Source organism: Bombina bombina, chromosome 1, assembly GCF_027579735.1.
Source record: "Bombina bombina isolate aBomBom1 chromosome 1, aBomBom1.pri, whole genome shotgun sequence".
Classification (NCBI taxonomy): Eukaryota; Metazoa; Chordata; class Amphibia; order Anura; family Bombinatoridae; genus Bombina; species Bombina bombina.
In genome coordinates, this window is record NC_069499.1 from 1,007,650,628 (window position 1) to 1,007,675,446 (window position 24,819).

At 38.3% G+C, this 24,819-nt stretch overlaps 1 protein-coding gene across 1 annotated transcript in view; it reads left to right on the plus strand.

The window, feature by feature from the left end:
- The window catches only part of ITCH (itchy E3 ubiquitin protein ligase), a gene marked incomplete at its 5' end in the record, with an annotated part of 589,083 nt that overhangs the window by 368,007 nt on the left and 196,257 nt on the right, over window positions 1-24,819 (plus strand). The window contains 1 exon segment of the mRNA XM_053713073.1: window positions 20,636-20,769. Within this exon segment, the coding sequence (XP_053569048.1) occupies window positions 20,636-20,769 (134 nt within the window).

Consider the following 24,819-nt stretch of genomic DNA (forward strand, 5'->3'; position numbering starts at 1 on the left):
TCCTTCCTAAGGTTGTTTCAAATAAGAATATTAATCAGGAAATTGTTGTTCCTTCTTTGTGTCCTAATCCTTCCTTCTTCTAAGAAGGAACATCTGTTACATAACTTGGACATGGTTCGGGCCTTGAAATTTTACTTACAAGCGACCAAGGATTTCCGTCAAACATCTTCTCTATTCGTTGTTTATTCTGGAAAATGTAGGGGTCAAAAATCTACGGCTACCTCTCTTTCTTTTTGGCTGAAAAGCATCATCCGCCTGGCATACGTTACTGCTGGACAGCAGCCCCCTGAAAAGGTTACGGCTCATTCTACTAGAGCTGTGGCTTCTACATGGGCTTTTAAAAACGATGCTTCTGTTGAACAGATTTGTAAGGCTGCAACTTGGTCCTCCCTTCATAATTTTTCCAAATTTTACAAATTTGATACTTTTGCTTCTTCTGAGGCTATTTTTGCTAAAAAAGTTTTTCAAGCAGTGGTGCCTTCCGTTTAGGTATCTGTCTTGTCCCTCCCGTTCATCCGTGTCCTGTTGCTTTGGTATTGTATCCCATAAGTAAGGATGAATCCGTTGACTCGTCGTATCTTGTAGAAGAAAAGGAAATTTATGCTTACCTGATAAATTGATTTCTTCTACGATACGACGAGTCCACCGCCCTCCCTGTTTTTTTAAGACAGAATTTATTTTATTTCAAAACTTCAGTCACCTCTGCACCTTTTAGATTTTCTTTTCTCTTCCTATACCTTTGGTCGAATAACTGGGGGTGGAGAGAAGGGAGGAGCTATATATACAGCTCTGCTGTGGTGCTCTTTGCCACTTCCTGTTAGCAGGAGGATAATATCCCACAAGTAAGGATGAATCTGTGGACTTGTCGTATCGTAGAAGAAATCAATTTATCAAGTAAGCATAAATTTCCTTTTTTCATCAGGATAAGGCGATTTTTGCGGACTACGTTTAAATTTTACCTAAAGTTGTGAACTCCAACAACATTAGTAGAGAAATTGTTGTCCCTTCTTTGTGTCCTAATCCTAAGAATTCTCTGGAGAGAGCTTCAAAATATTATGTTGAAGCTACTAAAGATTTCAGAAAGACTTCTAGTCTATTTGTTATCTTTTCTGGTTCTAGGAAAGGTCAGAAGGCTTCTGCAATTTCTTTGGCATCTTGGTTAAAGCTTTTGATTCATCATGCTTATTTGGAGTCGGGTAAATTCCCGCCTCAGAGGATTACGACTCATTCTACTAGGTCAGTTTCTACTTCCTGGGTTTTTAAGAATGAAGCTTCTGTTGATCAGATTTGCAAAGCAGCAACATGGTCTTCTTTGCTTATTTTTTCAAAATTCTACCATTTTGATGTTTTCTCTTCTTCAGAAGCAGTTTTTGGTAGAAAAATACTTCAGGCAGCTGTTTCAGTTTGATTCTTCTGCTTATATTTTCAGTTGTTTTTCATTATAAGATTAAAACTTTTGATTTGGGTTGTGGATTAATTTTTCAGCGGAATTGGCTGTCTTTATTTTTATCCCTCCCTCTCTAGTGACTCTTGCGTGGAGTTCCACATCTTGGGTATTTGCTATCCCATACGTCACTAGCTCATGGACTCTTGCCAATTACATGAAAGAAAACAATTCATGTAAGAATTTACCTGATAAATTCATTTCTTTCATATTGGCAAGAGTCCATGAGACCCACCCTTTTTATGGTGGTTATGATTTTTTTTGTATAAAGCACAATTATTCCAATTCCTTGTTGATGCTTTCGCTCCTTTCTTATCACCCCATTTCTTGGCTATTCGTTAAACTTAATTGTGGGTGTGGTGGGTGGTGTATTTATAGGCATTTTGAGGTTTGGGAAACTTTGCCCCTCCTGGTAGGAATATATATCCCATACGTCACTAGCTCATGGACTCTTGCCAATATGAAAGAAATAAATTTATCAGGTAAATTCTTACATAAATTTTGTTTTTTTGTTTGCTTTTGTTTTTACTGTAAAATCCAATTTTATTTATTTTGAATTCTATGTGGTGTAATTCTTTCTTAAAATGATGATGGTCCACAGTCCTCCATAACATATGGGATATATTTCCCGCCACTAGGAGGAAGTCAAGAAACCATCCATACAAGAGCTTTAAAAGCCTCCCATCTCTCTCTTAGTTTTGTTCATGACCTCGTAGGAGATGGTTGAGAAAAGAGGTTGCTCCGGCTACTTGCTTATAGATTATAAATTGAGATCTCAGACCTATGTGAAACCCAGAGTCCCTGAGGAGTATCATTTACATAGAAGACAGAAAAGACTCTCTTCACAGCAGCTGAATGATACAGGGACATAAGAATACCCTGTTATGTGCACAGCATTTCCCTAACAGGATTTCAGCCACAACTACCCTCAGGCATTGTGGGGATTTGTCCCTATCCTTGCCCTGAGGGACACAGGTATTTCCTGCTGCAATTGTCTGCGGTACTCCATAACCGCATTGGATGGGCTATCTGCTGGATTTCAAAGGATGTTACATGCCTGGTAAGCCAGTGGAAGGGTGCTGCGTAAGGTAAGTAACTTTTAGACCGCACACACACACATCCCAGAGGAAGCAAAAAGTTCAGATATCTAGAATGATTTTTTTTTTTATTATTATTTTTTATTGAAATTTTCCTTATACACGATATAAAACAAGTCATTACAGTGTATTGCCTTGTTAAATACAGTAATGTGAGTACACAACATTACTAGATTATGAAGGATATGTATCTAAGTAATGATTATAGGTCCTTTGTTTTTTTGTAAACAATAGAAATAATCGAACTGAACATAAAAATAAAAAAACTCATACATTAACAAAAGAATAAACAAATATTTCACAGGTTTAGTTATCTATTGTAATTAAATCAGAACGGCAGACTCTAAGGTGAAAAACCTTGTTACTCTCTGAGCTGTTAAGGACTGTATTCATTAAAAAAAAAGTGTGTTTAGGGTTAGCACTAAATTAAAGCTTAAAGAGGGTGTAAAGATAGATATTCTGTAAGAGTTATATATATTTTTCTTATATAGTGATATTCATATAAACATTGTGTTTCATATAAAAAGTTTTAATAAAAATTAAAAATACAAATAAAGATGGATGCCGGCATCAATTCTATATGGAAAATTAGATACAATGTATACAAATGTAGTGTTATATTATAAAACAATGACAATATAACAAAATAATTAAAAGCAATTTGAACAGGTTTTATATATTAAACTTTAAAGAAAAAATAGCGATTATCACCGTGCATATAGGTGTTAGATATTTGTATTGATATTACCTTATATGCAGAGATTTGTGTATATTCGCTATTTCAATGGACCGGGACTCTCAGTATTTAGTCCTGTATTGATTATGTTTTTTGAAACAGTTTCTATTTGTCGGCAGTTCTCTCAAGGAAAAAGGTCAAAGTTCCAATTTTAATTTTCCCTGCCGTATGATGTCCGTGTCCTGATATTTTTCTTTATATCAACTCTGTGGTTTGTGATGGCTTTGTATGCGTATCATATACGCCGTATCGAATGTCAGCGTGACAGTGAAATCTCTGTGTTGTTGTGGGGAGATTTCTCCTTGTGGTTAATTGCCTCCAAGTGGTTCCGGAGCAAAGTTGAAGAGAAGTAGATTGTTTGTTGAGTCACCGCTGTCTTATTTCACAGCGGTTAAATTATAAGAAGGATAGTGATCAGATCATGGGTTAGGAATTATACTTATAGAACTGCACATGCTTATGTTTAGTTCAAAGTACCCAGCCTACTGCACTATATCCGACTTAAATGAAAGTATCCAAAAGTAGCAATCTTTCCAGTGAGCAAAGTTCTACGCGTTTCAGCCGCTTGGGCCTTTATCAAGATGCTCACCTGGGGGATTCACCTGGTTTAAAAATGTTCAGCTTTGTTCTGATTGGTGGTTATTTGATTGGTGCATATTGAATTGTTACATCGTATGAACAATTAAAGTTTTTTCAGGGTACCTTTCGAATAGCTTATTAAGTTTCAAAAAATCATAATAATTAGTCCCATGTAAAAGAAACACATATGAATCACATTATGATATTTATTTACAGCTTTATCCCTATATCAGTTATTCCTATATTAATTAGCGCTATTGTGGATATTTAACCCTTAATCTCTGTAGTCGACCTGTGGTATTGTCTCTGAGATTCTATCAATATTGTTAGACATCTAAATATATGTGTATATATGGTGAGCCTAAAGAGATATATATATATATAGAGGGTAATGTAAAATATGTGTATATTACAATATAAAAATAAATAAAAATTGCAAGACATATGAGACAAGTTAAAAATTATATGATAAAAAATCAATAAATTATGCATACATACATCTGATTGTAATGACGTATGCATATAGTAATCCATTTAATTATATTAGCGATCAGGAGAGTATTGAATAATGTGTCAGGATGCTAATATAGCCATCCTTTTTTAAAAAATATGTTGTTCTGAATATATAAATTTTATAAGTATATAAAAAAATTTTTATATAAATGAGAAATTCAAGTACATAAAAAAATTTTTTTTTAAATGCATAGAAAATTATTTGCAAAATGTATAAAAACATATAAAAAATAAATAAAAATATATACTCCTCAATTTATATATGTATTATATTTGCCCATGTATAATCTCTAGGTTTAGTATAGTGACATATCGCAGAGGGATTATTATATGATGGTGAGGTTTGGACTTTACTGTCTATTAAAAAAGGCCATTCAGATCCAGCTCTGAGTTTAATCCAGAGGGGTAGAGTGTTTTAAAATTAAAGATGTATTCAGCTTCTTTTTTACATAGTAATGTCGTGATGTTGCCTCCTCTAATTCCTAGATTAAGTTTTTTAACCCCCCAATATTTAAAATCTTTAAGATTCCCTGAATGAATTTGTTTAAAATGAGAATAGAGTTTAGTTTCTTCTGATCCGTGTTCAATTTTTAGGATATGTTCCCTTATTCGATCACGTAATGTTCTACTGGTCTGTCCAAAATATAATAAATTACAAGAACATTTTATGCAATACACTATATTGTTATCTGCACATCTTAGAGTTTGTGTAATTTTAACACTGTATTTGTTATATGAAGAATTAATTTCTTTAATTTTTGTACTATATGTACATGCTTTGCATGTGTTGCACGGGAAATAGCCTCTTAATACATTACCTTTAAGATCTCTATCTTTTATTATTTTTCTTTCCTTGAATTCACTAGGTGACAGTAAACTTTTAAGATTTTTTGCTTTTTTAAAAATTATATCTGGCTGGCCTTTCACTTTTTCACCTAATATTCTATCTTCTTTTATTAAGTGCCAGTGTTTTTGGAGGATTCTTTTAATTTCCATATGTTGGGTACTATATTCTGTTATGAATGGAATGAATAAGTTGTCTGTATTAAAGTCCTGGTTTTTCTTTTTATTTTTTGATTTTAGTAATGTATTTCTATCTAATTGTTTTACTTTTAGTTTAGTTTTCTCTATTGTTTTTGCATTGTATCCTTTTTCTATGAACTTTTTAGTTAATATTTGTGACTGGGTTTCGTAATTATCTATATCTGAGCAATTTTTTTTTATTCTCATGAACTGACCTTTAGGGATATTTGATTTCCATGAATTTAGATGACAACTTTCATGATGTATATAATTGTTAGCATCTGTGCTTTTAAAATATGTTTGAGTATGAATTTTATTAGATATAATGTTCAGTTTGTATTCATTAGACTGTTGGTTAAAGAGGAGTGTGTGTGTGGTATTATTGGAGAGAGCTTCCCAGTAGAAATGAATATTTGCGTAAAAGGAAAGCCTGTTGGTTCTTTATTATCCATATTGTTCCAGGTGTAGGATATCATTAATTTTTTGGGGTCCATAGGACTTTGGTGGGGATTTCCAATATGTGGCAATTAACAACCTAGCGCTATTTAAACCCATCTGTAAAAGTGTGTTGCAGATTTTACATCTACTTGGAGGGCTCTTGTTAAGTAGGGCTATTTCTGGTGTTAGATCGAAATTGGTGCCCAGTAGTTCTTTGAAAGTGAGTTCCATTTCATTCCAGAAGGGGGTTATTTTGGGGCAATCCCACTACATGTGTAACATAGTGCCTTTCATGTTGCAACCTCTCCAGCACATTGATAAGGATGTGGGGTAGATCTTATGTATTCTAGCTGGTGTCAAATACCATCTTAGTAGGATTTTAAAATTTAGTTCTAGTAGATGTGGTGATGTGGAGGATTTATGAGTATTAATATAAATCGGTTTCCAGTCTTGGGCCTCTAGTGTGTTGTGAAGTTCTTTATGTCATTGTATAACATGTGTTGGAGTTGATGTGGAGGATACAGAATCTAGGATTCGCTTGGACATAGATAAGGATCCCTTAGGTGAAGCAGGCATGGTGCAGAGTTGTTCATATGGTGTAAGTGGTCTGATGAGGTCAGGTTTATGGTTTGTGTTATATATGAAAAGGTGAATTTGCGTATATTTGTGCCACAAGGTGAAGGTTCCATTTAGGATGTCCTGTAGGTTGTTTCGTTGTTTTGATTTCCCTTGGTCTAGGAGGGAGAAAAAAGGAACAGATTCTGGGGTTTCTAGTATGTCGCCCGGCTTGCCCATGGGTTCATAACCCCCCAGGAATTCCATGTTTGGAGAAATTGGCATTAGTGGGGATGTTTTAGTGGAGGTTCCTGTGGCATTTTCTATTATGTGGTCCCATTTGTTGAAAATATGTCTATATAGTGCCGATTTATGACATGGTAAGGGCCTGTGTGTTTTTGGGGTCCAACAGAGAGAACCGGGGGATGGTGCTTTCAAGATCTGTGAGTCCAGCGAGACCCAGGATTTTGCTTCTGCCTTAGTGTGCCAGTCATATATAGTCTATGGAGCACTATTATATATGTTTTGATCTTTGGGACTCCTAAGCCTCCATCTTTAGTTGGTCTATACATGGTTGCTGTGTTAATTCTAGGGTGGATACGACCCCAGATAAAGGAGTTTATGCACCTTTTGAGCTTCTGGGTGTATGTTTTAGGGAGGGATATTGGAACAGTCTGTAAAATATAAAGAATTCTGGGCAAGATTGTCATTTAGATTGCTTGGATTCTGCCCCACCATGACAGGGGTTTATCCTGCCACGAGAGGAGAGTTTGTTGTGTAGCTTGCAAGAGGGGTTTGTAATTTAAATGTAATAATTGTGAAATGTGTGGGGTTAGTTTAACTCCTAGATATTTTAAATAAGATGTTTGTATTTCTTTCATGTAATTAGCAAGAGTCCATGAGCTAGTGACGTATGGGATATACATTCCTACCAGGAGGGGCAAAGTTTCCCAAACCTCAAAATGCCTATAAATACACCCCTCACCACACCCACAAATCAGTTTTACATACTTTGCCTCCTATGGAGGTGGTGAAGTAAGTTTGTGCTAGATTCTACGTTGATATGCGCTCCGCAGCAGGTTGGAGCCCGGTTTTCCTCTCAGCGTGCAGTGAATGTCAGAGGGATGTGAGGAGAGTATTGCCTATTTGAATGCAATGATCTCCTTCTACGGGGTCTATTTCATAGGTTCTCTGTTATCGGTCGTAGAGATTCATCTCTTACCTCCCTTTTCAGATCGACGATATACTCTTATATATATATACCATTACCTCTGCTGATTTTCGTTTCAGTAATGGTTTGGCTTTCTACAACATGTAGACGAGTGTCCTGGGGTAAGTAAGTCTTATTTTCTGTGACACTCTAAGCTATGGTTGGGCGCTTTTTTATAAAGTTCTAAATATATGTATTCAAACATTTATTTGCCTTGACTCGGGATGTTCAACATTCCTTATTTTCAGACAGTCAGTTTCATATTTGGGATAATGCATTTGAATCAATCATTTTTTCTTACCTTAAAAAATTTGACTTTTTCCCCGTGGGCTGTTAGGCTCGCGGGGGCTGAAAATGCTTCATTTTATTGCGTCATTCTTGGCGCAGACTTTTTTGGCGCAAAAAATCTTTGTTCTTTGGCATTTTTTTCCCATTCCTGAAACTGTCATTTAAGGAATTTGATCAATTTTGCTTTATATGTTGTTTTTTCTCTTACATATTGCAAGATGTCTCATGTTGCATCTGAGTCAGAAGATACTTCAGGAAAATCGCTGCCTGGTGCTGGAACTACCAAAGCTAAGTGTATCTGCTGTAAACTTTTGGTAGCTGTTCCTCCAGCTGTTGTTTGTATTAAATGTCATGACAAACTTGTTAATGCAGAAAATATTTCCTTTAGTAAAATACCATTACCTGTTGCAGTTCCATCAACATCTAATGTTCAGAGTGTTCCTGATAACATAAGAGATTTTGTTTCTGAATCCATTAAGAAGGCTATGTCTGTTATTCCTCCTCCTAGTAAACATAAAAAGTCTTTTAAAACTTCTCTTTATCCAGATAAATTTTTAAATGAACATCATCATTCTGATTCTAATGATTCTTCTGGTTCAGAGGATTCTGTTTCAGAGGTTGATGCTGATAAATCTTCATATTTATTTAAAATGGAATTTATTCGTTCTTTACTTAAAGAAGTCCTAATTGCATTAGAAATTGAGGATTCTGGTCCTCTTGATACTAAATCTAAACGTTTAGACAAGGTCTTTAAATCTCCTGTAGTTATTCCAGAAGTTTTTCCTGTTCCTGGTGCTATTTCTGAAGTAATTTCCAGGGAATGGAATAATTTGGGTAATTCATTTACTCCTTCTAAACGTTTTAAGCAATTATATCCTGTGCCGTCTGACAGATTAGAGTTTTGGGACAAAATCCCTAAAGTTGATGGGGCTATCTCTACCCTTGCTAAACGTACTACTATTCCTACGGCAGATGGTACTTCCTTTAAGGATCCTTTAGATAGGAAAATTGAATCCTTTCTAAGAAAAGCTTATTTGTGTTCAGGTAATCTTCTTAGACCTGCTATATCTTTGGCGGATGTTGCTGCAGCTTCAACTTTTTGGTTGGAAACTTTAGCGTAACAAGTAACAGATCATGATTCTCATAACATTATTATTCTTCTTCAACATGCTAATAATTTTATCTGTGATGCCATTTTTGATATTATCAGAGTTGATGTCAGGTTTATGTCTCTAGCTATTTTAGCTAGAAGAGCTTTATGGCTTAAAACTTGGAATGCTGATATGTCTTCTAAATCGACTCTACTTTCCCTTTCTTTCCAGGGTAATAAATTATTTGGTTCTCAGTTGGATTCTATTATCTCAACTGTTACTGGTGGAAAAGGAACTTTTTTACCACAGGATAAAAAATCTAAGGGTAAAAACAGGGCTAATAATCGTTTTCGTTCCTTTCGTTTCAACAAAGAACAAAAGCCTGATCCTTCATCCTCAGGAGCAGTTTCAGTTTGGAAACCATCTCCAGTCTGGAATAAATCCAAGCCTTCTAGAAAAGCAAAGCCAGCTTCTAAGTCCACATGAAGGTGCGGCCCTCATTCCAGCTCAGCTGGTAGGGGGCAGATTACGTTTTTTCAAAGAAATTTGGATCAATTCTGTTCACAATCTTTGGATTCAGAACATTGTTTCAGAAGGGTACAGAATTGGTTTCAAGATAAGACCTCCTGCAAAGAGATTTTTTCTTTCCCGTGTCCCAGTAAACCCAGCGAAAGCTCAAGCATTTCTGAAATGTGTTTCAGATCTAGAGTTGGCTGGAGTAATTATGCCAGTTCCAGTTCTGGAACAGGGGCTGGGGTTTTATTCGAATCTCTTCATTGTACCAAAGAAGGAGAATTCCTTCAGACCAGTTCTGGATCTAAAAATATTGAATCGTTATGTAAGGATACCAACATTCAAAATGGTAACTGTAAGGACTATCCTGCCTTTTGTTCAGCAAGGGCATTATATGTCTACAATAGATTTACAGGATGCATATCTGCATATTCCGATTCATCCAGCTCACTATCAGTTTATGAGATTCTCTTTCCTGGACAAGCATTACCAGTTTGTGGCTCTGCCGTTTGGCCTAGCAACAGCTCCAAGAATTTTTACAAAGGTTCTCGGTGCCCTTCTGTCTGTAATCAGAGAACAGGGTATTGTGGTATTTCCTTATTTGGACGATATCTTGGTACTTGCTCAGTCTTCACATTTAGCAGAATTTCATACGAATCGACTTTTGTTGTTTCTTCAAGATCATGGTTGGAGGATCAATTCACTAAAAAGTTCATTGATTCCTCAGACAAGGGTAACCTTTTTGGGTTTCCAGATAGATTCAGTGTCCATGACTCTGTCTTTGACAGACAAGAGACGTCTAAAATTGATTTCAGCTTGTCGAAACCTTCAGTCACAATCATTCCCTTCGTTAGCCTTATGCATGGAAATTCTAGGTCTTATGACTGCTGCATCGGACGCGATCCCCTTTGCTCGTTTTCACATGCGACCTCTTCAGCTCTGTATGCTGAACCAATGGTGCAGGGATTACACAAAGATATCTCAATTAATATCTTTAAAATCGATTGTACGACACTCTCTGACGTGGTGGACAGATCACCATCGTTTAGTTCAGGGGGCTTCTTTTGTTCTTCCGACCTGGACTGTAATTTCAACAGATGCAAGTCTTACAGGTTGGGGAGCTGTGTGGGGGTCTCTGACGGCACAAGGGGTTTGGGAATCTCAGGAGGTGAGATTACCGATCAATATTTTGGAACTCCGTGCAATTTTCAGAGCTCTTCAATCTTGGCCTCTTCTGAAGAGAGAATCGTTCATTTGTTTTCAGACAGACAATGTCACAACTGTGGCATACATCAATCATCAAGGAGGGACTCACAGTCCTCTGGCTATGAAAGAAGTATCTCGAATTCTTGTTTGGGCGGAATCCAGCTCCTGTCTAATCTCTGCAGTTCATATTCCAGGTATAGACAATTGGGAAGCGGATTATCTCAGTCGCCAAACGTTGCATCCGGGTGAATGGTCTCTTCACCCAGAGGTATTTCTTCAGATTGTTCAAATGTGGGAACTTCCAGAAATAGATCTGATGGCTTCTCATCTAAACAAGAAACTTCCCAGGTATCTGTCCAGATCCCGGGATCCTCAGGCGGAGGCAGTGGATGCATTATCACTTCCTTGGAAGTATCATCCTGCCTATATCTTTCCGCCTCTAGTTCTTCTTCCAAGAGTAATCTCCAAGATTCTGAAGGAATGCTCGTTTGTTCTGCTGGTAGCTCCAGCATGGCCTCACAGGTTTTGGTATGCGGATCTTGTCCGGATGGCCTCTTGCCAACCGTGGACTCTTCCGTTAAGACCAGACCTTCTGTCGCAAGGTCCTTTTTTCCATCAGGATCTGAAATCCTTAAATTTAAAGGTATGGAGATTGAACGCTTGATTCTTGGTCAAAGAGGTTTCTCTGACTCTGTGATTAATACTATGTTACAGGCTCGTAAATCTGTATCTAGAGAGATATATTATAGAGTCTGGAAGACTTATATTTCTTGGTGTCTTTCTCATCATTTTTCCTGGGATTCTTTTAGAATTCCGAGAATTTTACAGTTTCTTCAGGATGGTTTAGATAAAGGTTTGTCCGCAAGTTCCTTGAAAGGTCAAATCTCTGCTCTTTCTGTTCTTTTTCACAGAAAGATTGCTAATCTTCCTGATATTCATTGTTTTGTACAAGCCTTGGTTCGTATAAAACCTGTCATTAAGTCAATTTCTCCTCCTTGGAGTTTGAATTTGGTTCTGGGGGCTCTTCAAGCTCCTCCGTTTGAACCTATGCATTCATTGGACAATAAATTACTTTCTTGGAAAGTTTTGTTCCTTTTGGCCATCTCTTCTGCCAGAAGAGTCTCTGAATTGTCTGCTCTTTCTTGTGAGTCTCCTTTTCTGATTTTTCATCAGGATAAGGCGGTGTTGCGAACTTCTTTTAAATTTTTACCTAAGGTTGTGAATTCCAACAACATTAGTAGAGAAATTGTGGTTCCTTCATTATGCCCTAATCCTAAGAATTCTAAGGAGAAATCATTGCATTCTTTGGATGTTGTTAGAGCTTTGAAATATTATGTTGAAGCTACTAAGACTTTCCGAAAGACTTCTAGTCTATTTGTCATCTTTTCCGGTTCTAGAAAAGGCCAGAAAGCTTCTGCCATTTCTTTGGCATCTTGGTTGAAATCTTTAATTCATCATGCCTATGTTGAGTCGGGTAAAACTCCGCCTCAGAGGATTACAGCTCATTCTACTAGGTCAGTTTCTACTTCCTGGGCGTTTAGGAATGAAGCTTCGGTTGATCAGATTTGCAAAGCAGCAACTTGGTCTTCTTTGCATACTTTTACTAAATTCTGCCATTTTGATGTGTTTTCTTCTTCTGAAGCTGTTTTTGGTAGAAAAGTACTTCAGGCAGCTGTTTCAGTTTGAATCTTCTGCTTATATTTTTAATATTAAACTTTATTTTGGGTGTGGATTATTTTCAGCGGAATTGGCTGTCTTTATTTTATCCCTCCCTCTCTAGTGACTCTTGCGTGGAAGATTCACATCTTGGGTAGTCATTATCCCATACGTCACTAGCTCATGGACTCTTGCTAATTACATGAAAGAAAACATAATTTATGTAAGAACTTACCTGATAAATTCATTTCTTTCATATTAGCAAGAGTCCATGAGGCCCCGCCCTTTTTTGTGGTGGTTATGATTTTTTTTGTATAAAGCACAATTATTCCAATTCCTTATTTTTTATGCTTTCGCACTTTTTCTTATCACCCCACTTCTTGGCTATTCGTTAAACTGATTTGTGGGTGTGGTGAGGGGTGTATTTATAGGCATTTTGAGGTTTGGGAAACTTTGCCCCTCCTGGTAGGAATGTATATCCCATACGTCACTAGCTCATGGACTCTTGCTAATATGAAAGAAATGAATTTATCAGGTAAGTTCTTACATAAATTATGTTTTTGTATGGGCAGACTGTTTTGAGGGAAGGAGTTTCCTTTTAGAGGTAAGGAGATGCTCAATACTTCAGATTTTTGTTGGTTAATGAGAAAGTTTGATAGGTTGCCAAAAGTTGCATATTCATGTAGTAGTGCTGGTAGGGATATTGTAGGGCAAGATACTGTGACTAGGACATTGTCTGTGAACATGGTGATTTTGTATTCATTTGGGCCTATTTTTATACTTTTGATAGTTTTGTTGTATCATATATGTGTGGCTAGGGCTTATGGTGAATATAAACAGGGCCGGGGAAAGGGGGCATCCCTGCCTAGTACAGTTTGCAATTTGAAAGCTATTGGAAAGTACTCTGTTAACTCCCACCTTAGCCGATGGTTTATTGTATAGATGGAAGATTATTTTTATCATTAGTTTTCCAAACCCAAATTGGTGGAGTGTCTGTTTGAGGAAGGTCCAGTTAAGTCGGTCGAAAACTTTTTGTGCGTCGGTAGACACCAAAGCAAGTGGGATATTATGTGTAGTTGCATATTCCGTTAGGTGTATGACCCTAATGGTATTGTTTCTGGCTTCTCTTAACGTGACAAAGCCTTCTTGGTCTAGGTGTATAAGGGTGGGTAATATCGAATTGATTTGTTTGGCTATAACTTCTCGCATATATAGTTGTCACTGTTGAGTAGTGAGATTGGGCGGTAACTTCCTGCGTCAATCGGTGGTTTTCCTGGTTTGGGATTTACTGAGATATGAGCTTTGAGTAATTGTGTGGATAACTGTACGTCATTGTCCAAGTAGTTAAAGAGATTTGTCAAATGGTGGGCCAAAATATGTTTAAATTGTTTGTAATAGATGTTTGTCAAACCGTCTGGGCCTGGGCTTTTATGAGAGGGGACCTCTTTTATTGCTAACAAAATTTCTTTGGTTGTGATCGGTGCGTCTAGGGAATCAGCTGCCTCCCTAGAAAGCGTTGGTAGTTGTTATTCTTCTAGATAGCGGTCAATTAGAGGTATGTTGGTAGAGTGTTCAGTGGGAGGGATATTGTAAAGTTTGTTATAGTACTCACTGAATGCATTTGCTATATTCTTGCAATCTGAGGTGTGTGTTCCATCTTGAGTTATTGAGTGTATATAGTTGGCTAGGGTTTTTTTTTTCTTTAAGGATCTAGCTAAGTGTGTTCCAGCTCTGTTTCCTTCTGAGAAGCACAGCTTCTTGAGATAGGCTTTCCTTTGGACCTCTTTGTTTAAGAGGTTGTTCATCTCTAATCTAACAATCCTAAGTGTCTCAGTGCAGTTGGTGCTGGTGGGGTTTTGCATGTGTGCATGCTCCACATTTTGCAATGCATTCAGTAAACAAGTATTTTCTGCGTTGTGAGTTTTAGTTAAAATAGCCTTTTGCTTTTCATGATACCACATGATTAAGGGGCATCTGCCCCGAAACGTCGTGGTGTCTTTGTCTGTTCCTGTAATGCAACAATAAAACTGAAGATTATTTGCAAGGAGGAATGTCGTGCTGCTTTTTTCATAACTCTCTTCGTTTTCCCAGGATATTTTCCAACCACCTACTCGCCATCCCCCAGAATTTTGTTAATCTTGGGCATTTCCATAACATATGAAGGATGTTTGGATTGGGGTATGAGCATTTTGGGCATAGGCCGCAAGCCTCCGGATTCCATTTATGGAGCATTTTAGGTGTGATGTATGTGTTATGTCGTTTGATAGGGACGCCTGCCTAACTTTTGTAAAGCTTTGTTCAATACATTGTTCAGTTATCAATTGCCCAGTCAGTGCGGTTCAGGTTGCCTGAAGGTGTGTTTTGGTATCATTATTTAGTGTTGTCTGAAGGGCGATGTAGGTGTGAGTAATAGAGGTTACCCCCCCCCTTTTGTTAATGTCAAGAGTTTGTAGATATCACTTTTGATTTCTGGCATGTCTCCCGATCTTAACAGTTCCTGTACATAATGTCTCATCTGGAGGAAAGCAAAATGGTGTCTGTTAGGTATATTAAATTCTTTTTGGAGGTCCTTAAAAGATTTGACCACCATTCCACTCTCCGATAATACATGCCGTAGAGTCGTAACCCCCACTCCGCCCATTATTGAAAAGGCTTTGTAGTAAATCCTGCCTGAAAATCTGGGTTGCCTTGTAGTGGAAGATATATAGTGTGGCGGTGTGAAATCCCTAGAGCCTTACAGATCTTCCACCATGCCCTTATGGGGTGGTGTATAAGCGTCACCCCCTTTGCTACAGGGTCAAGTTGTGTTCGTGTCATGTGTGGTAGCATTTTGAGGGACCATGGTCTGATAATCTCCGATTCAAGTTTGTGATTGGTGAAATGCCCCCCATCAAGGAACCAGTCCATTACATACTTAGCTAAGGCTGCCCAGTTACAGTGCTCAATATTTGGAAGTCCAAACCCTCCCAGCGCCGGCGCACATGTCATTTTTATGGTGGCTAATTCTGTGTTTTTTCCCCTTCCACAAGAAATGCAATATGTCTTTATTCAGACTCTTGAGGTCCTGTTTGTGTAGGAGTTCTGGAAGCATCTGAATAGGGTATAGTAGCTTTGGAAACAGTATCATTTTAACTAAGCCCACTCTCCCCGACAAAGTCAGTGGTAAAGTGGACCAGTTCAGTAACAGTCTACGTAACTCTTTGAATAGTGGTCGATAATTGATCTCATACCACCGGGCGGGATCCTTGGACAGAGTAATACCCAAGTATTTAAATGTGTTAGTCACTATTTTAAAGTTATCATTGAGGGGCATCAAGGGGTCCCTGTTCTATAGCCACAATAGTTCTGACTTGTCTTTGTTAATGCAGTAACCCTAGATCGCACTAAATAATCTATAATCTGCATTATTATGGGAAGGTTTCTTCTGGGGTTTTGCGTGTACAAGAGCATATCATCTGCAAAAAGTGAAATGTGAATAGTCTCCCTGCTTATTCTTAAGCCTTCTGTGTCTTCCCTGATTCTTATTGCTAGTGACTCCAACGTTAGGTCAAAAAGGAGCGGCGACAGGGGACATCCCTGTCTCGTACCCCTCATGAGGGAAAAAGGCTTGGACGGAGTACCATTAACCAATATCGCTGCCTGGGGCTTGTTATAGATAGTTTCTATAGCTCTCATGAAAGCTCCCTGTATACCAAACCTCCCCAGCGTTGTGAACAGATGGTCCCATAGGATCTTGTCGAACACTTTTTCTGCATCCACAAGTATTAAACAAGCCTCCTCATTGTCATGGGTCTGATCAAGGGTCTCCCCTCCCCCATAGTATGAAAGTATCAACTGTAGCTTTCTCATGTTTTTAACTGAAGATCTACCCTTCACGAACCCAGTCTGATCTTCATGCACCAATAAAGGGAGTATATCTGCTAATCTATTAGCTAATATTTTTGAAAATAGTTTGTAGTCCGAATTGAGTAGGGAGATTGGACAATATGATGATGTTATGAGTGGATCTCTGCCCGGTTTGGGGATGACTGTTACGTTGGCTTTCGTGAATCTGTTGGATAATTTTGCCTTTCCCTCTAGGATGGCATTATAGAGTAACGTGAGGGTATCTGAGATCTCCCCTTTGGCCATTTTATAAAACTCTCCCGGTAGACCATCCTTTCCTGGGGTTTTCTCTAGGGGCATAGCATCAATGGATCTAATTACCTCCAGGTGTTGTACTGGGGCACTTAGTTTGTTACTCTGTTCCTCATCTAGCTGCGGAAGATTGATATCCTTCCAGAAGTTTTGTTTTCTGTCTGCATCTACACCTTGAGCCCCATATAGGTTGGAGTAATAGTCTGAACTCTTTGTGTATGTCCGATTCCTGTGTAAGTATCTCGTCTTTCCCTCTTATGGCTGTTATAGTATTAGGTTTTCTATCCAATTTAGTGATTTTTGCTAACAGTTTCCCTGTGCGATTACCATAGCGATAAAATTTGGCCTGCAACCGGTTCTGAGCAGAAACTGATGTCTGTATCAGGTATGAATCCCTAAAGGCCTTAGTGTCTTTGTATTTAATCCTATTCTGTTCTGTCGGATTCCGCAGGTATTGGTTTCTGGAATTCAAAAGCTGGTGCAAAAGTAATTCTCCTCTCGCCTTACGCAATTTAGTTAGCTTCGCTGCGTACACTGTCGTCACCCCCCTCAAAACAGCCTTCGCTGACTCCCAAAACAATGATATGTCATTCAAGTGTTGTATGTTTAACTCTCTGTATACTAGCCATTCCCCCATCAAGTGTTTCCGCAGATTTAGGTCATGATATAGGTGTGTAGGAAATCTCCATCTACAAGTTTGTCTATCAGTTCAGTCAGTGTCTAACTCCAATGTGACTGGTGCATGATCCGAAATGGTTATGGGGTCTATGCGTATCTCCTTAACCTTAGGGCAAAGGCGTCTGGAGATCAAGAAGTAGTCTATACGGGAGAGTGTGGTTTTGGAGGGGTGTAAACATGTGTAATCTCTTGTCTCCGGGTTTTTTTCTCTCCATATGTCTGAAAGGGCGAGTGTGTTTCTAAAATTTTTCAAAATTAATGTTTCCCTTCTTGAGTCTGCCCATGGTTGGGATTGGTGCATGGCCGTATTTGGATTGCGGAATCTGTCTGCCGGTGTGTACGGAGCGATATTATAATCTCCACCTGCTATTATAGGAAGGTCTGAAAATTGTAAAAGCTGACTTTGGAGGTGACTAAAAAATGCTCTCTTTCTTGTGTGGGGTCCATACACTCCACAGAGTACAAAGCAATGTGTATCCAATTGTATCTTAACGATAAAGTACCTTCCCTCCACGTCGTTAACTGTCTGTAGGATTTTGTATTGTAATCCCTTACACAGCAGAACTGCCACTCCTCTTGCTCTTTTCGCCTCAAGACGCTTGTGTAGTGGACTGTCCAAACCCAGTAGAGAGATTAGTGTGCGGTGGGTGAGCGGGGAGGCATGGGACCCAGCCTCTAGCCCTTCATACTGTTAATGCCAAACACCAATAAAGCAAAGGCAGTGTATTCTGATGTGTGGTTCACTGACAGTTTAAACAATCTTCACAGGGCTTCCTGATCTGTACTCTCTCCCTAACTTGATAATAACTGCCCTGTGTCAGCAGGCACCTCACCCCAAAAGACCTGTTCACATCAGTTTAATTTGCCTGCGTGGGGCAGCTAGATTCTGGTATCAGGTATCAAGTGAGTGACTGTGTCCTCTTTTTATTGTTTTAATGAATGCCGGCTTATTCTCTGCTACTGTAAAATATAGGTTTTTGTGACTTGTAGTTGTAGTTTATTAGGTTTAATAGCTTACTGTCCCAATGCTGCTTACTGTCTGAGAAAAGGTATTCCCCTGTGGCCTCAAAGGGGTGAGTGGGACCGATTGTTTTACTGTGATTTATTGTTCAGCTGCTCTTACATACAGTGAGGAGCCGCTGTAGTGTGCTTGTATTCTCTGAGCATAATGGCGGCTCTTCCCGCCAGTGACTACGCTCCCTCTCTTGCCGCAAGTGTCAAAAAGTTTATTGCCCAGGGGGATATGTAGAGTGGATGGGTGTTAGTCCCCTACCCCCTTATGTGAACGTGAGTCCTTTTTATATAGGAGTCGCTTACTAGTCACTGTTATAGTGGCTGCAGCCGCAACCAGTCTCCACTTCGTCTCCCTTGCGACTATGCGGTGGGGGAATCAGCTGGTCGATTCTGTGCTGTCCAATGTCCAGGCAGGTTAGTAACCCTCCTGCCAAGGAATCCAGCTCTGTTTGAGGGTGTTTGCTACAGATTCTCTCTGTTTTTCGGCTCCCAAGCTCCGGAGCTTTCTGTATTGCGTCCTTCTCCTTACACCCCCCCACCGGAAGTCGTACTTTTTTAACTATGGTTGGTTGTAATAGAGTATTGTCCAGTTTCTAGCTAAAGTCTGTTATAGGTCTCTCAGGCCACTCCATGATCAGGGGTACCATAGAGTGGTCCGACCATGGAGTTGGTTCAATGTCTGAGTCACGTGTCAGGGTAAGTCCTATTTGGTCAACAAAAATATGATCAAGTCTGGAGTAGGTCTGTCTAGGATTAGAGAAAAAAAGTTTTTTGCATTGGATGTTGGAGTCGCCAAATATCTATAAGGGAAGCGGATCAAAGGTATTGTGATATATTTTTAAGAGAACTTTGGGGGGGTGAGCTTTTAAGGGTGTGAGCTATATTGAAATCTCCAGCCATTATTGTAATACCCTTTGATACACCCAGCAGCTCCTTGGTAAAACGTTTAAAAAGTGAACTTGGCCTGTATTTGGTGCATATATGTTGGCTAATGTAATCAGCCTATTGTATAAGAGCCCGATCAGGATTGATGGGAAAGTCACCTCTTAAGTGTATCACAACTATTTCTATAAGAGCAGTTGTAACATTGTGGGCTTTTAAAAATGATGCTTCTTTGGAGCAGACTTGCAAAGCTGTCACATGGTCTTCTCTGCATACTTATTCCAAATGTTATCGCTCTGATGTGTTTACTTCTTCACAAGCAGCTTTTGGCAGGCTGCAGTGTCTGCAAAGTAGGAACTGACAGAAAAAAATGTCCCACCCATTCCGTAACATAGACCATCTGCTTGGGTATTAAACCCATATGTTATGGAGGGCTGTGGACCATCATCATTTTACGAAAGAAAACAAAATGTATGCTTACCTGATGATAAATTATTTTCTTTCTTAATGATGATGATCCACAGGCCCCGCCATTTCAATTTTTGGGTGACAATTCTGATGACACCTTCTGCTTTGTCTTTCCTACCTACATGTTTCCTATTCTCTACTCGGCTATATGTTAAACTAAGAGAGAGAAGGGAGAGGGTTCTTGACTTCCTCCTAGTGACGAAAAATATATCCCATATGTTATGGAGGACTGTGGACTTCCATCATTCAGAAAGAAAATAATTTATCAGGTCAGCATAAATTTTGTTTTTGTCATTGTTGGGTATTTCTGTAAGCTAAAGTTATTTTATTAAAGAGATTAGTCTGCTGAATAACAAGGTATGATTTGTGTTGGTATCTTTTATACAAAAAAAATGGATAACATGTAAAATGTATTTGGTGCAGGAGTCAGCCCATATTTCTGAATCAAGTTCAAGTTTAAAGTTCTTAGTATGCCATTAATTTCCTACATATTCATAAATTCCCCAATAGTCCTTGTCCTTACCATCTTGAATGGAAGTTTATTCTATTTCTAAACCACCCTTCCACAAATTACTCCTTACAGCTTGAGGTCATGAGTCCTTGTTTTACCCTTGTATAGTTTACAACTATATAAAAATGAAAATAGCTTATGTAAGCCACCAGAAACCTTTTTCTAATATAGAACGATACTCCTTGGCTTTATTTAGAACTCCAATACTGAGCTTGGGTGGGGTGCTTTACCCAATAAAAGCAATGTTTGCTTTAGAACACCTTAGGTACATCTTTGGAAGTGCTGCCAGTGAGAATAATTAATTTGAATGTCCCTTAAAGTTCTCAAAGATAAGTATTAATTTAATTTGAACCTTTCAAATTTCTGTGATTGGTACATCAGTTGGGAGAGTACACATGTGAAAGAGTAGTCTGTACAGTAAATATATGTGTACATTAGAACAAGAAAAAATAACTTCTAATATATAAATTATGTTTAATAAGTTCACAACAGCTCTATTGATGTGACATGTTATAATTATGCAACATGGAATAGTTTTGAATAGTTGTACTCTGCTGACATAACTTTTTATATATGATGACTAATTTTGCCCATAGGCTTTGTTTCATGGAAAATTCATAGACACTGGTTTCTCTCTTCCATTCTACAAACGCATCCTTAATAAACCAGTTGGACTGAATGATCTGGAAACTGTGGATCCTGAATTCTTCAACTCTCTCATCTGGATCAAGTAAGAGAATTATGTGAAAAAGGCTAGACAAATATGCTGCCAAAAATAACTGCTACTAATAAAATAGAAAATTGCTTTCTTTCATGTAATTGGCAAAAGTCCATGAGCTAGTGACGTATGGGATATACAATCCTACCAGGAGGGGCAAAGTTTCCCAAACCTCAAAATGCCTATAAATACACCCCTCGCCACACCCACAATTCAGTTTTACAAACTTTGCCTCCTATGGAGGTGGTGAAGTAAGTTTGTGCTAAGATTTCTACGTTGATATGCGCTTCTCAGCATTTTGAAGCCCGGTTCCTCTCAGAGTACAGTGAATGTCAGAGGGATGTGAAGGGAGTATCACCTTTTGAACACAAGGTTTTCCTCACGGGAGATCTATTTCATAGGTTCTTTGTTATCGGTCGTAGAGATTCATCTCCTACCTCCCTTTTCAGATCGACAATATACTCATATTCCATTACCTCTACTGATAACCGTTTCAGTACTGGTTTGGCTATCTGCTATATGTGGATGGGTGTCTTTCGGTAAGTATGTTTTTATTACTTAAGACACCCTCAGCTATGGTTTGGCACTTTATGCATTAATATAAAGTTCTAAATATATGTATTGTACTTATATTTGCCATGATTCAGGTTTATGTATTTCCTTTTGCAGACTGTCAGTTTCATATTTAGGAAAAAACATATTTAGGTAATATTTTTCTTACCTGGGGTTTAGTATTTTTTTTTCAAATTGACTGTTTTTTTCTTTCAATTTCGTGGGCAAAATTAGGCCCGCGAGGGCGCAAAATGCCAAAGTTTATTGCGTCATTCTTGGTGCGACAATTTTTGGCGCGAAAGTATGTCCGATGACGCAAATTCGTAATTTCCGGCATCTTAGTTGATTTTTTGGCGCGAAAGTACGTCCGATGTTGCGAGTGTCATTTACGAATTTGGTTAGCCCCAAAAAAATTTCAGTTACGTTGTGCTGTTTGCATTTTTTCCCCTTTCCTGAAACTGCCATATAAGGAAATTGATAATTTTCCTTCATATGTTGTTTTTTTCTCTTACATTTTGCAAGATGTCTCAATCTGATCCTGTCTCAGAAATCTCTGTTGGAACCCTGCTGCCTGATAACAGTTCTACCAAAGCTAAGTGCATTTGTTGTAAACTTCTGGAGATTATATCTCCAGCTGTGGTTTGTAATAGTTGTCATGATAAACTTTTACATGCAGATAATGTGTCCATCAGTAATAGTACATTGCCTGTTGCTGTTCCTTCAACATCTAATGTACAAGATATACCTGTGAATTTAAAAGAATTTATTGCTGATTCTGTTCAGTAGGCTTTGTCTGCCTTTCCGCCTTCTAATAAACGTAAAAGGTCTTTTAAAACTTCTCATGAAGTTGATGAAATTTCAAATGACCAACAACATATTGAATTATCCTCCTCTGATGAAGATCCTTCCTCAGATATTGCCACTGACAAATCTACTTATTTATTTAAAATGGAGTATATTCATTCTTTGTTAAAAGAAGTGTTGATTACATTGGATATTGAGGAAACTAGTCCTCTTGATATTATAACTAGTAAACGTTTAATTTCTGTTTGTAAACCGCCTGTGGTTACTCCAGAGGTTTTTCTAGTTTCTGATGCTATTTCTGATATGATTTCTAAAGAATGGAATAGGCCTGGTGGTACTTTTATTCCTTCTTCAAGGTTTAAAAAAATTGTATCCTTTGCCAGCAGTTACATTGGAGTTTTGGGAAAAGATCCCCAAAGTTGATGGGGCTATCTCTCTTGCTAAATGTACTACTATTCCTATGGCAGATAGTACTTCTTTTAAAGATCCTTTAGATAGGAAACTTGAATCTTATCTTAGGAAAGCCTATTTATATTCTGGTCATCTTCTCAGGCCTGCAATTTCTTTGGCTGATGTTGCAGCTGCATCAACTTTTTGGTTGGAAAATGTAGCGCAACAAGAATTGGATTCTGATTTGTCTAGCATTGTTCGCTTGCTTCAACATGCTAATCATTGTATTTGTGATGCCATTTTTGATATCATCAAAATTTATGTTAAATCTATGTCTTTAGCTATTTTAGCTAGAAGAGCTTTGTGGCTTAAATCTTGGAATGCTGACATGACTTCTAAGTCCAGATTGTTATCTCTTTCTTTCCAAGGTAATAAGTTATTTGGTTCTCAGTTGGATTCGATTAATTCAACTGTCACTGGGGGGGAAGGGAGTTTTTTTGCCTCAGGATTAAAGACCTAAGGGTAAATCTAAAGCTTCTAACCATTTTCGTTCCTTTCGACAAAATAAGGAACAGAAACCTAATCCTTCCTCCAAGGAATCTGTTTCCAATTGGAAACCTTCCTCAAATTGGAATAAATCCAAGCTATTTAAGAAACCAAAGCCAGCCCCCAAGTCCGCATGAAGGTGCGGCCCTCATTTCAGCTCAGCTGGTAGGGGGCAGATTCAATTTTTCAAGGATGTTTGGAAAATTCTGTCCAAAATCAATGGATTCTGAGTATTGTCTCTCAGGGGTACCGAATAGGATTCAGAGTAAGACCTCCTGTGAGAAGATATTTTCTCACGCATCCCAGCAAATCCAGTAAAGGCTCAGGCTTTCCTGAAGTGTGTTTCAGACCTGGAGTTTTCAGGGTTAATAATGCCAGTTCCGTTTCAGGAACAGGGTTTGAGGTTTTATTCAAATCTATTCATTGTCCCAAAGAGAGAAAATTCATTCAGACCAGTTCTGGATCTGAAAATTTTGAATCGTTATGTAAGAGTACCAAATTTCAAAATGGTGACTATAAGGACTATTCTGCCTTTTGTTCAGCAAGGACATTATATGTCCACAATAGACTTGCAGGATGCATATCTTCATATTCCGATTCATCCAGATCATTATCAGTTTCTGAGATTCTCTTTTCTAGACAAGCATTACCAATTTGTCGCTCTTCCTTTTGGCCTAGCGACAGCTCCAAGAATCTTTTCAAAGGTTCTCAGTGCCCTACTCTCTGTAATCAGAGAGCGGGATATTACGGTGTTTCCTTATTTGGACGATATCTTGGTACTAGCTCAGTCTTTACGTTCTGCAGAATCTCACACAAATCAACTAGTGTTGTTTCTTCGAAAACATGGTTGGAGGATCAATTTACCAAAAAGTTCTTTGATTCCTCAGACAAGGGTCACCTTTTTAGGTTTCCAGATAGATTCAGTGTCCATGACTATGTTTCTAACAGACAAGAGATGTTTAAAATTGGTTGCAGCCTGTCGGAACCTTCAGTCTCAGTCATTCTTTTCAGTAGCGGATTATCTCAGCCGTCAGACTTTACATCGAGGGGAGTGGTCGCTCCAAACAGATGTGTTTTCTCAGATTGTTCAGATGTGGGGTCTTCCAGAAATAGATTTGATGGCTTCCCATCTAAACAAGAAACTACCCAGGTACCTGTCCAGGTCCAGGGATCCTCAGGCGGAAGCAGTGGATGCGTTGACACTTCCTTGGTGTTATTAACCTGCTTATATTTTCCCGCCTCTAGTTCTTCTTCCAAGAGTTATCTCCAAAATCATCATGGAGCAATCATTTGTGTTGCTGATGGTTCCAGCATAACCTCACAGGTTTTGATATGGAGATCTTGTTCGGATGTCCAGTTGTCAACCTTGGCCACTTACATTAAGGCCGGACCTTCTGTCTCAAGGTCAGTTTTTTCATCAGGTTCTCAAATCATTAAATTTGATAGTATGGAAATTGAACGCCTAGTGCTTAGTCATAGAGGTTTCTCTGACTCAGTGATTAATACTATGTTACAGGCTCATAAATCTGTTTCTAGAAATATTTATTATCGAGTTTTGAAGATTTATATTTCATGGTGTTCTTCTCATCAATTCTCTTGGCATTCTTTCAGAATTCCTAGAATTTTACAGTTTCTTCAGGATGGTTTGGATAAGGGTTTGTCTGCAAGTTCCTTGAAGGGACATATCTCTGCTCTTTCTGTTTTATTTCACAGAAAGATTGCTAAACTTCCTGAAATTCACTGTTTTGTAAAGGCTTTGGTTCTTATCAA